This window comes from Pongo pygmaeus, chromosome 1 (genome assembly GCF_028885625.2).
Source record: "Pongo pygmaeus isolate AG05252 chromosome 1, NHGRI_mPonPyg2-v2.0_pri, whole genome shotgun sequence".
NCBI classification, from domain to species: domain Eukaryota; kingdom Metazoa; phylum Chordata; class Mammalia; order Primates; family Hominidae; genus Pongo; species Pongo pygmaeus.
In genome coordinates this window covers 168,471,753-168,486,199 of record NC_072373.2, presented here as the reverse complement: position 1 = coordinate 168,486,199, position 14,447 = coordinate 168,471,753, and the positions used below count along the sequence as shown (strand labels likewise).

At 36.6% G+C, this 14,447-nt stretch overlaps 1 protein-coding gene across 9 annotated transcripts in view; it reads left to right on the top strand.

Moving 5' to 3' along the window:
- The window catches only part of PATJ (PATJ crumbs cell polarity complex component), a 424,767-nt gene that overhangs the window by 96,304 nt on the left and 314,016 nt on the right, over positions 1-14,447 (top strand). For all 9 annotated transcript variants that reach the window (XM_054484672.2, XM_054484719.2, XM_054484700.2 and 6 more), the window contains one exon: positions 1,251-1,382. In XM_054484672.2, the coding sequence (XP_054340647.1) occupies positions 1,251-1,382 (132 nt within the window). The remainder of the gene's footprint in view (positions 1-1,250; positions 1,383-14,447) is intronic.

Here is a 14,447-nt window from a genome sequence, read left to right as displayed (position 1 = left end):
AGAGGGTTTTTCCCTTCCCTTCTTTGATTACATTAAATTGCTTCTCTTATACTGGTGTTTCAAAATTATGTTTGTAGAGATGATGCATTTTTATTTACTAAGGTTACCCAAAGTTTTAGGAAGTCTACTTTTAAAAATTATTTACTTGGTACCTTTATTGAGAAGGAGTTTCAAGACAAACACAAAGATAGGTAATTTTTAATGTATTGAACAACTGTTCTGTGCCTATTATGAGCCAGGCATTATACAGTTGAGCTGATAACCATGGTAAACTCTGTGGTAGCCCTCACAGAGTTTCCATTCTAGCTTAGGAGCCAGGTATTTTGTTCATTGCTTGGGCTGTAAAAGATAATTTTTGAGCTTCAGATAGAAGTTTAGAGTATTTTGGGGGAATGTCAATCAGATGAAAACAACAGTACAATGCTATAATTAGTATAAAAACAGAAGGTTTTTTGAAGCAGCCATTCTTCTGCATGGTGGATTCATTGACCCTCTCATTTAACTTCCTGGAGTTCTACATAGCAATGACTCTTCTTTCTAAAAAGACAGGGAGTCTAGAATAGAGGGACTTTCAGGAGTAAAATCAAGAAAAGTAACAAAGGACCTGTCTGCTGGGCAGTCGTGCTGACCTATTTCTTCTAAGATCAGATTTTCATTATTTCAACTCAGTGATCTTTATTCATTTTAGACTTATATGATGTCCAAAGACTTGGATTTTTTTTTTCTTACCTTATTTTCTAGTAAAGCTTTTCTTGAAAACTTCCAGGAGCCAGCAGAAGTGGTTTCCCTGTTCTGCTCCAGCCTATCTCTGTGTTGATATCTCTTTCTTTGTCTCTCTCTGTAATTATGAATCCAGGTATTGCTACTTACATATCTTATAAGCTTCTATTTTGTATGATATTTTCTTTTACTTAAATTGCATATTTTTCCTTTTATGCTTCTAATGGGATGACAGAACTCATTGAAGTATAAGAGGTCAGTGTTAATACTTTGAATGAAATAAATTCTTCACATTAATAAAAAAACTGTATGAACAGTCTGAATTTTTAAGCACTTGAATTTTTATAAGATCTTATCCTGGAGTGTGTGTGCCCCAGAGCATGCCCCTTTTACAAAGATTAAAAAGAAAAACTACGCATGCCAAAGAGAATTCTCAGTTTGAGAAGAAGCTGTGAGATTCTTGATGTGTGCATTCTTTTCAGAATTGAAAGCATAGTGTTTTGAAGCATTTATCTTCTTTGGTATTTCAGGTTGACCACAATATGGATGTCAATACTGAAGAAGATGATGATGGGGAATTAGCACTGTGGTCCCCTGAAGTCAAGATTGTTGAACTAGTAAAAGATTGTAAAGGTTTGGGATTCAGCATTTTGGATTACCAGGTATAAGAACCTGTTTAGAGGTGTTTTCTTTGGAGTGATTGGTTTGTATTAAAGTTATGGGAAATAGTAATTGTTCTTTTTTTTTTTTTTTCTTTTTATTATTATTATTATTATTATTATTATTATTATTATTATACTTTAGGCTCTATGGTACATGTGCGCAACGTGCAGGTAAGTTACATATGTATACATGTGCCATGCTGGTGCGCTGCACCCACCAACTCGTCATCTAGCATTAGGTATATCTCCCAATGCTATCCCTCCCCCCTCCCCCCACCCCACAACAGTCCCCGAAGTGTGATGTTCCCCTTCCTGTGACCATGTGTTCTCATTGTTCAATTCCCACCTATGAGTGAGAATATGCGGTGTTTGGTTTTTTGTTCTTGCGATAGTTTACTGAGAATGATGATTTCCAATTTCATCCATGTCCCTACAAAGGACATGAACTCATCATTTTTTATGGCTGCATAGTATTCCATGGTGTATATGTGCCACATTTTCTTTTTTTTTTTTTTTTTTTTTTTTTTTTTTTTGTTTTTTTTTTTTTTTTTTTTTTTTTTCTTTTTTTCTTTTTTTTTATTATTATTATTATAATTATTATTATTATACTTTAGGCTCTATGGTACATGTGCGCAACGTGCAGGTAAGTTACATATGTATACATGTGCCATGCTGGTGCGCTGCACCCACCAACTCGTCATCTAGCATTAGGTATATCTCCCAATGCTATCCCTCCCCCCTCCCCCCACCCCACAACAGTCCCCGAAGTGTGATGTTCCCCTTCCTGTGTCCATGTGTTCTCATTGTTCAATTCTCACCTATGAGTGAGAATATGCGGTGTTTGGTTTTTTGTTCTTGCGATAGTTTACTGAGAATGATGATTTCCAATTTCATCCATGTCCCTACAAAGGACGTGAACTCATCATTTTTTATGGCTGCATAGTATTCCATGGTGTATATGTGCCACATTTTCTTAATCCAGTCTATCATTGTTGGACATTTGGGTTGGTTCCAAGTCTTTGCTATTGTGAATAATGCCGCAATAAACATACGTGTGCATGTGTCTTTATAGCAGCATGATTTATAGTCCTTTGGGTATATACCCAGTAATGGGATGTATGTGCCACATTTTCTTAATCCAGTCTATCATTGTTGGACATTTGGGTTGGTTCCAAGTCTTTGCTATTGTGAATAATGCCGCAATAAACATACGTGTGCATGTGTCTTTATAGCAGCATGATTTATAGTCCTTTGGGTATATACCCAGTAATGGGATGGCTGGGTCAAATGGAATTTCTAGTTCTAGCTCCCTGAGGAATCGCCACACTGAGTTCCTCAAGGGTTGAACTAGTTTACAGTCCCACCAACAGTGTAAAAGTGTTCCTATTTCTCCACATCCTCTCCAGCACCTGTTGTTTAGTAATTGTTTAAGACCCCTATTGACTTAAGCAAAACTGAATCCCAAAGATGGGATATTATACTACTTTCAATTGTTATCTTTAAAATTAGTAGCTCCCTTAGTGAATAAAATGATGGATTATATAGGAACTGGACAATAAGGGAAGCAATAGTTATATATCCATGGGTGCTTTTAGAGACGGGAACTTGATGAACTTGTTTATATGGAGGACTTTTGTTCCTCAGCTTTATTCAGATATCTTTCACATACCATAAAATTCACCCATTTTAAGCATACAGTTCAGTCGTTTTTAGTATATTCACAGAGTTGTGCAACCATCACCACACTCTAATTTTAGAACATCTTCAACACCCAAAAAAGAAATCCCATACACATTAGCATTCGTTCCCAATTTGTACTCTCCTCTCCCTCCCCTTCACATGAAGGTTTATGGTTTAGTTTACCTATTAATTTCAATGTGCTTAAATAAATAGAAACGTTCTTGGTCAAGTTATATATTGCATTTATTTTAATACATAATATGTATGTATTTATATATTTATAACTACTCCAATTATAACTAGGGTAAAGTTACTGATACATTTGGGGGAGGGAGATGTAAAAGGTCACAACAAGACATCTATGTTATACAGTTCTACCAGTTACTGTCATATATTCAGACTGCTGATTATTTGGGGGAATTAAAATTGTTGCCAAGAAATCTCTTAACTTTTAAGATGCATATTTTACTACTTTGGTGCTGCCTTAACACGTTGTGGTTTAGTAAAGCAAAATGTACTCTTAAAGCACATAAAATGCCAAGTGATATTTAAAAATCAATTCTTTTTTAATATAATAAGGCAATCAGGAATAGATTAAAAGAAAAATAGTTTGAGCATTATATAAGAATATTACATTCTATTTTATTTATTTTTTTTTTGAGACAGAGTCTCGCTCTGTCGCCCAGGGTAGAGTGCAGTAGCATGCAACCTCCATCTCCCTGGTTCAAGTGATTCTCCTGCCTTAGTCTCTTGAGTAGCTGGAACTACAGGCGCCTACCACTACACCCGGCTAAATTTTGTATTTTTAGTAGAGATGGGTTTTCACCATGTTGGCCAGGCTGGTCTCGAACTCCTGACCTCAAGTGATCAGCCTGCCTTGGCCTCCCAGAGTGCTGGGATTATAGGCATGAGCCACTGTGCTCGGTCTAAATTCTGTATTTTGGCAGTGTGATTTAAATTTACTGAAAAAGAAATCTATTTCATTTTTGCTGGCATAGTTCTGTGCCAGATAGCCCTCTTCCTTTTTAGAATTTCTCTTTGGAATATTACTGAATGATAAGTTCCTGATTCCAAATATTTTAGGAAATATATTTATCAAGAAATCTGAACACAGTTAAGCATTTGCAAGTTTATATATTGGTTAAAACAAATGGCGGGGACTCTTTTTTTCCCTCCCCATTGTAGCTATATTATCTAGAACCACTAGGTGGCTAATAAATATTTGCAGAATGATTTAATAAAGTTTAGGTTAGCCAAAATTAGGCCTGACCTTTTTGTTTGTTTGTTTGTTTGTTTGTTTTCTATTTTGAGACAGAGTCTCACTCTGTCGCCCAGGCTGGAGTGCAGTGGTGTGATCTTGGCTCACTGCAGTCTCTGCCTCCTGGGTTCAAGCGATTCTTGTGCCTCAGCCTCCTGAGTAGCTGAGACTACAGGCACGCACCACCATGCCCTCCTAACTTTTCTATTTTTCGTAGAGATGGGGTTTCACCATTTTGGCCAGGCTAGTCTCGAACACCTGACCTCAAGTGATTCCCCTGCCTCAGCCTCCTAATGTGCTGGGATTACAGGGGTGAGCTACCATGCCCAGCCTAGGTTAGCCAAAATTAACTGGAATTGAATGAACAAATGTAATGGGAATTTGAGGCATGAGCCGCCATGCCCAGCCTAGGTTAGCCAAAATTAACTGGAATTGAATGAACAAATTTAATGGGAATTTGTTAATAATCGATTTTGATAATTGAGATTTAATTTAGAAGATATCTTTCAGATGTGGTCTTAGATATTCAGGTACATTTCCATTTCTATTATTGTAGGAATCTATATATTTGCATTCTTATATAATAAATATTTATATCATAATGTTTGCTCTGATGCTCTTAAATGACATTATCTGTAAGTTTTATATTTTGAATAGTGCACATATTAAGGCAGAGAAATGTTTCAGAACTCAAAAAAAATTCAGTAAAGGATGGAAAGAAAAACTAGATAGTCCTTAAGAATTTAATCCCTAGTTAAAAGGAAAACCCCCTTCTGAGCTTTACGCTTAAAAACATCTATAGTCAGTTCTAAATGTAGAATTTTTTGTTCTTCATTGCATTCCTATAGATATGTATTGTAACTTCTATTGCTTTTTCAAATTTTATTTTTAATTTATAGAATTCTAGGATTTTCCTTTTCCTCTTATTTACCTCACAATCAGCAGCACACATACTGACATTTGTTTCTGTACAAATTATATAAAGTAATTTTCTGCCAACAAAGGATTAGATATTCTTTTTGTCTTTGTGCTTCTTATAGAACATAACTACTTAATTTCCTAAAGGCCACTTTGATTCAAATTAAAGGGCTCATCTTATTTACTTCTACAGCTAAACCTTGGGGAATGGGGAGGGGAACACATTCAATCCTAACTTGGATGCTTTTCTTAAGTCAGTCTTAAGTATACTTACAGATGTGTACAGCACGTTTTTCACCATTTGTCAGTGGTACCTAGAACTGTTATCTACTATGACATTTAGATGACAGGTAAACACAATTCAGATTTGGTTTTGGGCAAGTTAATTAATTGGTTATACCGTCCCTTGTTGTAATTAGGTAATAAATTCTAAAGTTCAAAAATATTTTTTGCAAGGCCAGGCAAAGGTTTAGCAAAAGCCATGAAAGGCCACGTCCCTGGCTATTATTGCATTCGGCACGTCCTGTATGAATTTATTAGGTAGCTGAGTAGGGCCAAGGCAAATTCTTGCCCTGCCAGGCCTAGCATGTTCAGAACAAAAAGTACTGCAGAAACATTTAGCTACAGAGAGAAAGTATTGGTAGAGGGAGAGAACTTTTAGGTTGTAAAGGGCTTACTTAGCATTATTGAAGAGATTGAAAATTTACTTTGGAATATTTCATTTCAGTTAACCACTTTTCTCATGAACAGCCTTTTCTCTAGAATAAGAACTTTTTGAAGAGCCTAACAAAATTACATTCATCTATTTCATTGGTGTTTATGTACCTCCAAATTTAGAAAATGGAGATAGTAATGTCTAGCACAAAGGATTGTGTGGATTAAGTGAATTAGTGTGTGAGGAAATAGGAAATGTTATGTTATTATGGAAATGTATTAACAGTTATTCAGTTTAGAAAATAAACACAAAAGTTTTTGATACTGTCCTCAAAGATGGCACCATACTATAATGTTTGTACTCTATCAATTCTTTAACTCTCTAGTTAGATTAGAAAAATTAATAAGTAGATGCCTTTGTTTAGTGAAGTCTAAATTTAATTTTAAAATTGCATTCTAAAATGCAGCCAATTCTTGATAAGCCATATGTGAATTACTCAATTGTGGATTATTGGCCAGAAGTTTGCTTTTTATATAAAATGAACTGAACTTTAGGAAAAGAGACCGGGCGCAGTGGCTCACACCTGTAATCCCAGCACTTTGGGAGGCCAAAGTGGGCAGATTGCTTGAGGCCAGAAGTTTGAGACCAGCCTGGCCAACATGGTGACACCCTGTCTGTACTAAAAAATACAAAAATTAGCCAGGCGTGGTGGTGCATGCCTGTAATCCTAGCTACTCAGGAGGCTGAGGCAGTACAATCCCTTGAGCCTGGGAGGCGGAGGTTTTGGTGAGCTGAGATTGTGCCACTGCACTCCAGCCTGGGAGACAGAGTGAGACTCTGTCTTTAAAAAAAAAAAAAAAAAAAAAAAAAAGAGGAAAGATGAGTGAGCAGATAAAGGAGTTTCAATTAGTCTACAGAACAATAGGGTAGCTCTCTGGACAGGTCAGTGACTCAGAATATTGATGGAAGTTGTGTAACTGAGCAGAGAAAAGAGGTATGCCTTTATACCTGAAATGATCAGCTGAGTCTGATACACAGTTCTACAACTGAGTCATATGGCCAAAGAACAAAGTGTGAAAATTCATTTCATGAAAGACATTTTAAATTAGATTGGGTCAAAGGCAAAAGAGAAAGCAACAAGAAAGACAATAAATATGATTAGGTTATAAGTTTCTTTCTTAGCTCTTAAGGTACAGTGATAGTAGCTTTGTTGGCTATTATTTGAACAGAGGTAGAATATTTGTTAGTCTCAAATACGCCTAGCCACTTCGTATAGTGGCTAGTTAAAATCCCACTCTGTACGTGTGCCGGATTAGAAGATTCACGGATCTCCATTGTCATGCCTTACAGGATTGTGTCATGGCAAACAATGCTATGTAATTTGTCAAGAGCATGAATATTATGGCTTGACTGAGTACTCTGTTTCTTTCTTTCTTTTTTTTTTTTTTTTTGAGACGGAATCTTGCTCAGTAACCCAGGCTGGAGTGCAGTGGCATGATCTCGGCTCACTGCAAGCTCTGCCTCCCGGGTTCACGCCATTCTCCTGCCTCAGCCTCCCGAGTAGCTGGGACTACAGGCACCCGCTACCAAGCCGGGCTAATTTGTGTGTGTGTGTGTGTGTGTGTGTGTGTGTGTGTGTGTTTTTAGTAGAGATGGGGTTTCACGGTGTTAGCCAGGATGGTCTCGATCTCCTGACCTCGTGATCCACCCGCCTCAGCCTCCCAAAGTGCTGGGATTACAGGCGTGAGCCACCGCGCCCAGCCAACTGAGTACTCTGTTTCTAAGCAACAAAACTCTTCAGAAACTTGGTTATAAGTTTTTATACTGTAATTTCTTGCCAGTTTGTAGGTGAGGTTTTTATATATATGTGTAATATCTTTATTCCTTAGACTGTTGTCTCTGTGGAAGATTACTGATACTCACACTAGTATTAATACCAATGTCAGGTAACATTTATTGAGTGTTTACTGAGTGCCAGGTAATTGCTTTACATATCTTAGGCTATGTATTCCTCACATGAACCATATGAAAGAGATACTCTTATTGTTGTCATTTTAGAAGTGAAGAAACTGAGGCACAGAAAACTTAAGTAATTAGTCCAATTCATACAGGTAGTATATGGTAGAACTGAAGCAGTCGGGCCCCAGGTCTTTTTTTTTCTTTCTTTTTCTTCCACCACCGCCTCCTCCACCAGGTCTATGCCTTTAACCATCATGTTATACTGCTCTTTCCTTTGTGAGTGCTATTTCCATGTGCATTTTATTATAGGGCATCCCTATAGTAAACTTATTACAGAAGACCTTTCTGTTTTTTCAGCTTGTGAAAAATTTCATATCTTAAAAACTAAGCTACTAGATAGTATTCTCATTTTTCATGCTTATATGAAAGTTTAGCAGGTATTAAAAATTAATATAGTGTGCTCATATGCATTGTGTAAGAGCTAGTTTTATTGCTTCAGAAGACCATCATTGCAAATTTAAGAATCCTAAGCTAGTGCAAGTAATTTGTTGTGGGTTGATGTTCAATAATGAAACAATGATTAGGTAGTCCAAGAGTCTGTAATTTTTGATTTCTACCAAAAAGCTTGAAAAAAAATTAGAACTGTACGGATTTTACCTTCAGTTGACCTTATAAATTAAACACGGCAAGTAGATATTTTCTGGTGTTTTGATTTATGTTGAACTTTGAATAACCCCTCATGATTATAATTCACTGGAAATGTTTGACATTAGCCAATTTTTGAACATTAGCCATGATATTGCCATCCTTGGTACTTTTTGAATTTCAGTGATTTAAAAGATAAAATTTATTAGCCAATAATTCTCCTCCCTCCTACATCCTATTCCTCATTCCTCTCCCTTCTTGAGTGACTCAATTTTTGCCAAAGCAGATATTTTTGAAACACTATTTTTATCTCTCTCAAAGTCTGAGAGAGACAAAAATAGAAATCATAATAACATAGCCATTGGGAGGTGATTCATATGTAAATACTGTTAGTAATGCTTTAAAAATTTGTTTGAAACCAAAGTCAAATGGCGACTCATTAAAAAGAAGAGTGGAAATATTTCTCCCTATAAAAATTGACAGTTATTAATTTTTCTTAAAAGAGGAAATGGGTTATAAAACCAAAATATAAAATATTGCAGTGTTACTGAGTCTTGAATATAGTATGCCTTAGTATTTGTGCAAAAAATCTAGTGTGTAGTTTTGACTGCTTATTAACTCTATTAGAATTCTCTTTTTAAAAGATTTATAAAAGTTGTCGGACGGGATTGTATACATTTCATGTATATCTTTAAGTTGTCTTTTTCCTTACCCTATGCACAACAGAATGACTTTCTGAGCACATTGAAAATGTTTTAAAAATAGGTAATACATATATATGGCATAAAAATTCAAAGGTGTATAAAGATATCCTGTGACAAGTAAATCTACCTCCGACCGTAATCCCTTACTTCTTCCAGGTAAAAAACCTTGGTTTTTCTTGTCCATCCTTCCAGAAACATTTTATATATACATGGTTATATAAGCAATAGTACTTAATTATTTAATTTTTAAAAAATTTTGGCATATAAATGGATTATATCATACATACTTTAAAGTCTCTGTATTTTTTGTCTTAAAATTATATGCTCTTTCATTTTGGTATTTATAGAGCTACCTTTTTTAATGACTACATAGTATTTTTATTGTTGATGTACAATAATTTATTTCATCAGCCTCCTGTACCCAGTTGGTGGGTGTTTTAAGTAAGGCTTTAGTGGATATTTTTGTGATACTCTTTTGTTAAAAGGTGGGAATAAATCTTGTGATAGGTAGGTGATAAATTCCTAGAAGTGGAATTGCTCATCAGAAGAGCATACTGTATCTTTTAAATTTTGGTGCATATTTACCAAATAGCTTGCATTTAACAGTTTGTGAGACTCACATATATTTAGACCACTTAAAATGGATCCTTTCTTATGTAGAGTTATTTCTTTATTCAGATAATTCTCACGGAAGATAGTGTAAGCAGGTGTATAATTCATGAATTTGCTAATGGTTTTCTACGTTGTGGACAGATTAAGTGATAGCAATAAAAAACTATCAATTTTGTTTCAACTTTATATATGGCAGTAATTAATTTATTGGCCTTTGTAGCTAAGTGGGCATAAAGTGTTTACATTCAGACTATGATATTAGTGCCCCAAACTCTATTTCTATTTCTTCCACCAAATTTTATTTATTTATTTCTTCTTCTACAAATTTTAATCTTGTTTTACCTTTGTTTATTAGAATTTAGCTTAAAGTGGTGGGGTTGGGGGGAGGGCATTAGGACTTTAATTTTTACCGAGAGATTTGAGAATTTGAGTAAATGCTAATATCGGTATATAGTTTTCAATAGCCTGTGCAAGCCTAGTGTCTTCATGTTCATCTTAGCTAATCAGTTTACAGAATGTAGGATTTAGCATTTGATAGGTATTGATATAATTTTAACACATTAGTAGTATATAGAGTGGTAACACTATAAAGTCATGTATGTAACCATATTATTTCGAGAATCTAAAATACAAAGGATAGGCATGTACTATAAGTTATTATACAGTTTCACTTTAATGCTCAAAGGATCTTATAACATGGCCACTGACATCTAGGTTTTTTTTTTCTCTTGCCTTTTTTTTTTTTTTTAGGAGCTCTTTGGGTCCACGTCACCCATGTAAAATATTGGTACTAAGCAAAATGCAGTCAATCTGCTACTAATGGCAGTATCTGTAGTCTTGCAGATATATCATATGCCTTACTGTTGAACAAACCACACAGCTGCATTTAAAGGTCACTTTTTGCTTAACAGAACTTAGGGGAACTGATAAAGGCTACTTTTTGCCCATCCCTGACTCCTATCCACATTTATTTTTATTAACATCAAAGTACTGTAAGTTCCAGTGCCAACTGGGCTGAAGATTTCTTTTCACAGAGGATTTGCTTCCTTTCCCTCTATGGGAAAGTTCTGTATCCTTTAAATCATTTTAAGCTGCTTCATTTGAAAAATAATTCTTAGTGGTGTGCTCATGGAGTGGATTGATTGTGGCTACTGGGGAAATTCTCTCATGGCTTAAGTTTTGCTTTTCAAGCCTGCGAAGTGGGTGAATGAAGGGAGCCCACTCCTGGTGTGTGCAGTTTGTAGTGTGCTCAGGATGACGACTGACTTCCAAAAACCTCAGTGCAGCAAGACTAAAGGCATCAGGAGACCAGAAGCCACTTAATAAGAGATCAAAGAGGCTGTGTGTATATCAGCTTGAAATCCAGATAGTACAGATCAAAAGCTTGCCTTAGTGAGGCAGCTGCAGGGGGATGAAGTTAGCAGGAGGCCTCAAAGATCTTAAGTCAGGCCTGATGTTGAACTTTGCAGGGATTTCATGGCTCTGGAATACGAATGTGGCAAAAAATCCCATTGTGTCTAGTGGGGGCGAAAGAGAATAACAGGCAAGCAGCAAATGCTTGTCAGCTTTCTCATAGGGTAGCTTTCCTTTTAACACATGTTTATCCATGACAGTTTCTGCTTCATACTTGAAGGCATTGCTGAGGAGGAGAGGATCCTGAAGATGGTGAATCTACTGTATTACCTTTAGTGAGTGTTTCAGACATGGCCAAACTGTAAATATTAGTGTTTTTGGAATGGCCAGGGAGAGCTACAATGTGGGCATAAAGGTGCTCAGATTTACTGCCATAACTGGTAATCACATCTCTCCTGCAAAGTGCTCAAGATATCCAGGAAGTGAGTGGGTATCAGCCTGGCTATGCATCTGTCCCTCATGTAATTAAAAAACAGAACAGCTATTAAAAAAAAAAAAAAGAAAAAGAAAAAGAAAGGAATAGGAACAGTTCATCGAAAGAAGAAACTCAGTCCACAGAGGTGTTTCATCACCAGTCTTCTACCTGTAGCAATGGATGTGTTCTGGAGTTCCCACTTGAGTGTGATGTCAGTATTAAGAACCATGGTAGTAGATAAAGTCATAGCCCTTCCTAGAGTGTGCCAGAGTGATTGAATCAGATTGACAAGTAGGTATTGGGAATCTGTTTGTTCAAGGTGTGATGATTTGTGCTGCTCCACCTTGTTTGTGAGTGTTATTTGGAGCAGGCAGTGATCCAGAAAAGCCAGGCTTCCAAGAAGTGTGCTGCCTCCTTCTGGTACCAAACATCTAGTCTGTGAATGATGCTTGAGAGCAGATTGACTTGACTGGCTGATTTTTACACACCATTTCTAGGGCTCAAGTTTCCCTTTCAGCCCTTTCCTCTGTATTTTATTTTAATCTGCTATTACATTTATCAGTACAGCACTGAACATATGGTGTGGTCGAGAGGACTAGCTTACGAGTCAGAAAGGGCCCAAACGTCCAGGTTTGCATTCTGGATATACTCCTGGGACTTTGGCAAGCTTGTTAGTCTTTCTTATTCTCTGTTTACTAAAATGATAATATCTAAAATAGAAGTAATATTTGCTTTATAAGATTACAAGGACTACATAAAAAGATGAATATAGGCTGGGTGTGATGGCTCATGTCTGTAATCCCAACACTGGGAGGCTGAGGCAGGAGGATTACTTGCGGCCAAGAGTTCAAGACCAGCCTGGGCAACACAGTGAAACTGTCTCTACAAAACCAAAAAAACTTAGTCGGGCATGGTGGCGTGCACCTGTAGTCCTAGCTACTCGGGAGGCTTGAGCCCAGGAGTTCAGAGGCTGCAGTGAGCTGCAATCACACCTCTGCACTTCAGCCTGGGTGAGAGAGTAAGACCAGGTCTCAAAAAAAAAAAAATGCATATAAATGCCTATGCTTTTCTTAACACAAAATAATCAGTGTTCCTATTATATTTACTGAAAAATGATGATAATGATAATGAAGATTTTCAAAGATAGAATCTGGGTACAGATTTGTTGTGCTTGTTATTCATTCTCACCTTTAAAAATACGAGCCAGTATGGAGACTACAAAAATGAAAAGGTATACTCCTATATATAATAAATATTTGCTGAGCATCTCCTCTTCCAGGTATTGTTCTAGGCATTGGGGAGCTATCAGTGAACAAATTAGATGAAGTCTGTCCTCATGGAGTTTAAATTCAATTTGGAGTAGACAGACAGTGGACAAATAAGCATATATTACAACAGAATAAAGAGAACAGACTTGGCAACAGCTCTGTACAATATGTTATCATTTTAGCAATGGTGAAAGTAAGACTAAAAGACTCCCTGAGTGTTATTTCTTGGGATCCAGTGAGGCCCCAGGGGGAATTGAGGTCTGCTGTGTGGACAGTAAGGGATTGGACATTCCAGCCACAGTGAATAACCCAGAATTAATAAGTTAGTCCTGATTTCATGTTTTTATTTTCTTTTGTAACTAAATTGCTTAATAGTTTCCTTAACTTTCAAATTTTATTTATTTTAATGAAAAATCCTTTGAAAACTTTGTGTTCTGATTTTTTATTTGGAAAACATGGCCACATGGTTTAATAGCTAACAATTATGTACTGCTTACAGTTCCCTCTTTTTTGAGGTTTCACTTTCCATGGCATCAATTACCCACTGTCAACTGCAGTCTGAAAATATTAAGCTATTTTTGAGAGAGACCATATTCGCATAAATTTTATTACAGTGTATTGTTATACTTGTTCTTTTTTTATTATTGTTATTAATCTCTTACTGTGCCTAATTTATAAATTAACCCCTATCATAGGTGATACGGTTTGCTTCTGTGTCTCCACCCAAATCTCATCTCAAATTATAATCCCCATGTGTCAGGGGAGGGACCTGGTGGGAGGTAATTGGATCATGGGGGTGGTTTCCCCCATGCTGTTCTTGTGATAATGAGTGAGTTCTCACAAGATCTGATGGTTTAAAAGTGTGTGGCAGCTCCCCCCTCGTTCTCTTTCTCTACTGCTGCTGTGTAAGATGTGCCTTGCTTCCCCTTTGCCTTACACCATGATTGTGAGTTTCCTGAGGTGCCCCCCAGCCATGTGAAACTGTGAGTCAATTAAACCTCTTTTCTTTTACAAATTACCCAGTCTCAGGTAGTTCTTTAGAGCAGTGTGAAAATAGACTAATACAACAGGTAAGTATGTAAGGGAACAATCATAATATATATAGGGCTTGGTACTAGCTGTGGTTTCAGGTATCTGCTAGGGGTCTTCGAACGTATTCCTTATGGATAAGGGGGGACTACTGTACTCTGTGTCAGGGATTGTTTAAAACACTTTAGGTATATTGACTGATATAATCTTTACAACCTCCAGGCTGTAGGTCCTGTAATCATCCTTGTTTTATGGGTAAGGAAAACTGATGCTGAGGTTAAGGAGTTCACTCATGACCACCCAGTTAGTAAATGGAGCTGAGCTCCTGAGTCTGTGGTTTTGTCAGGTATAGTCTGTAGACCAAAAACAATACTAATTCTTCATAATTATGGCTCAACCGAAAGGTCAGAGAAATTTCTAGTTATTTTGTCATTCTAGAGAAACATACTTAATATAATTTTAAAAGCTTTTCTTCAGATTATTCTTAAAGCCTTATGATCCCTTGCCTT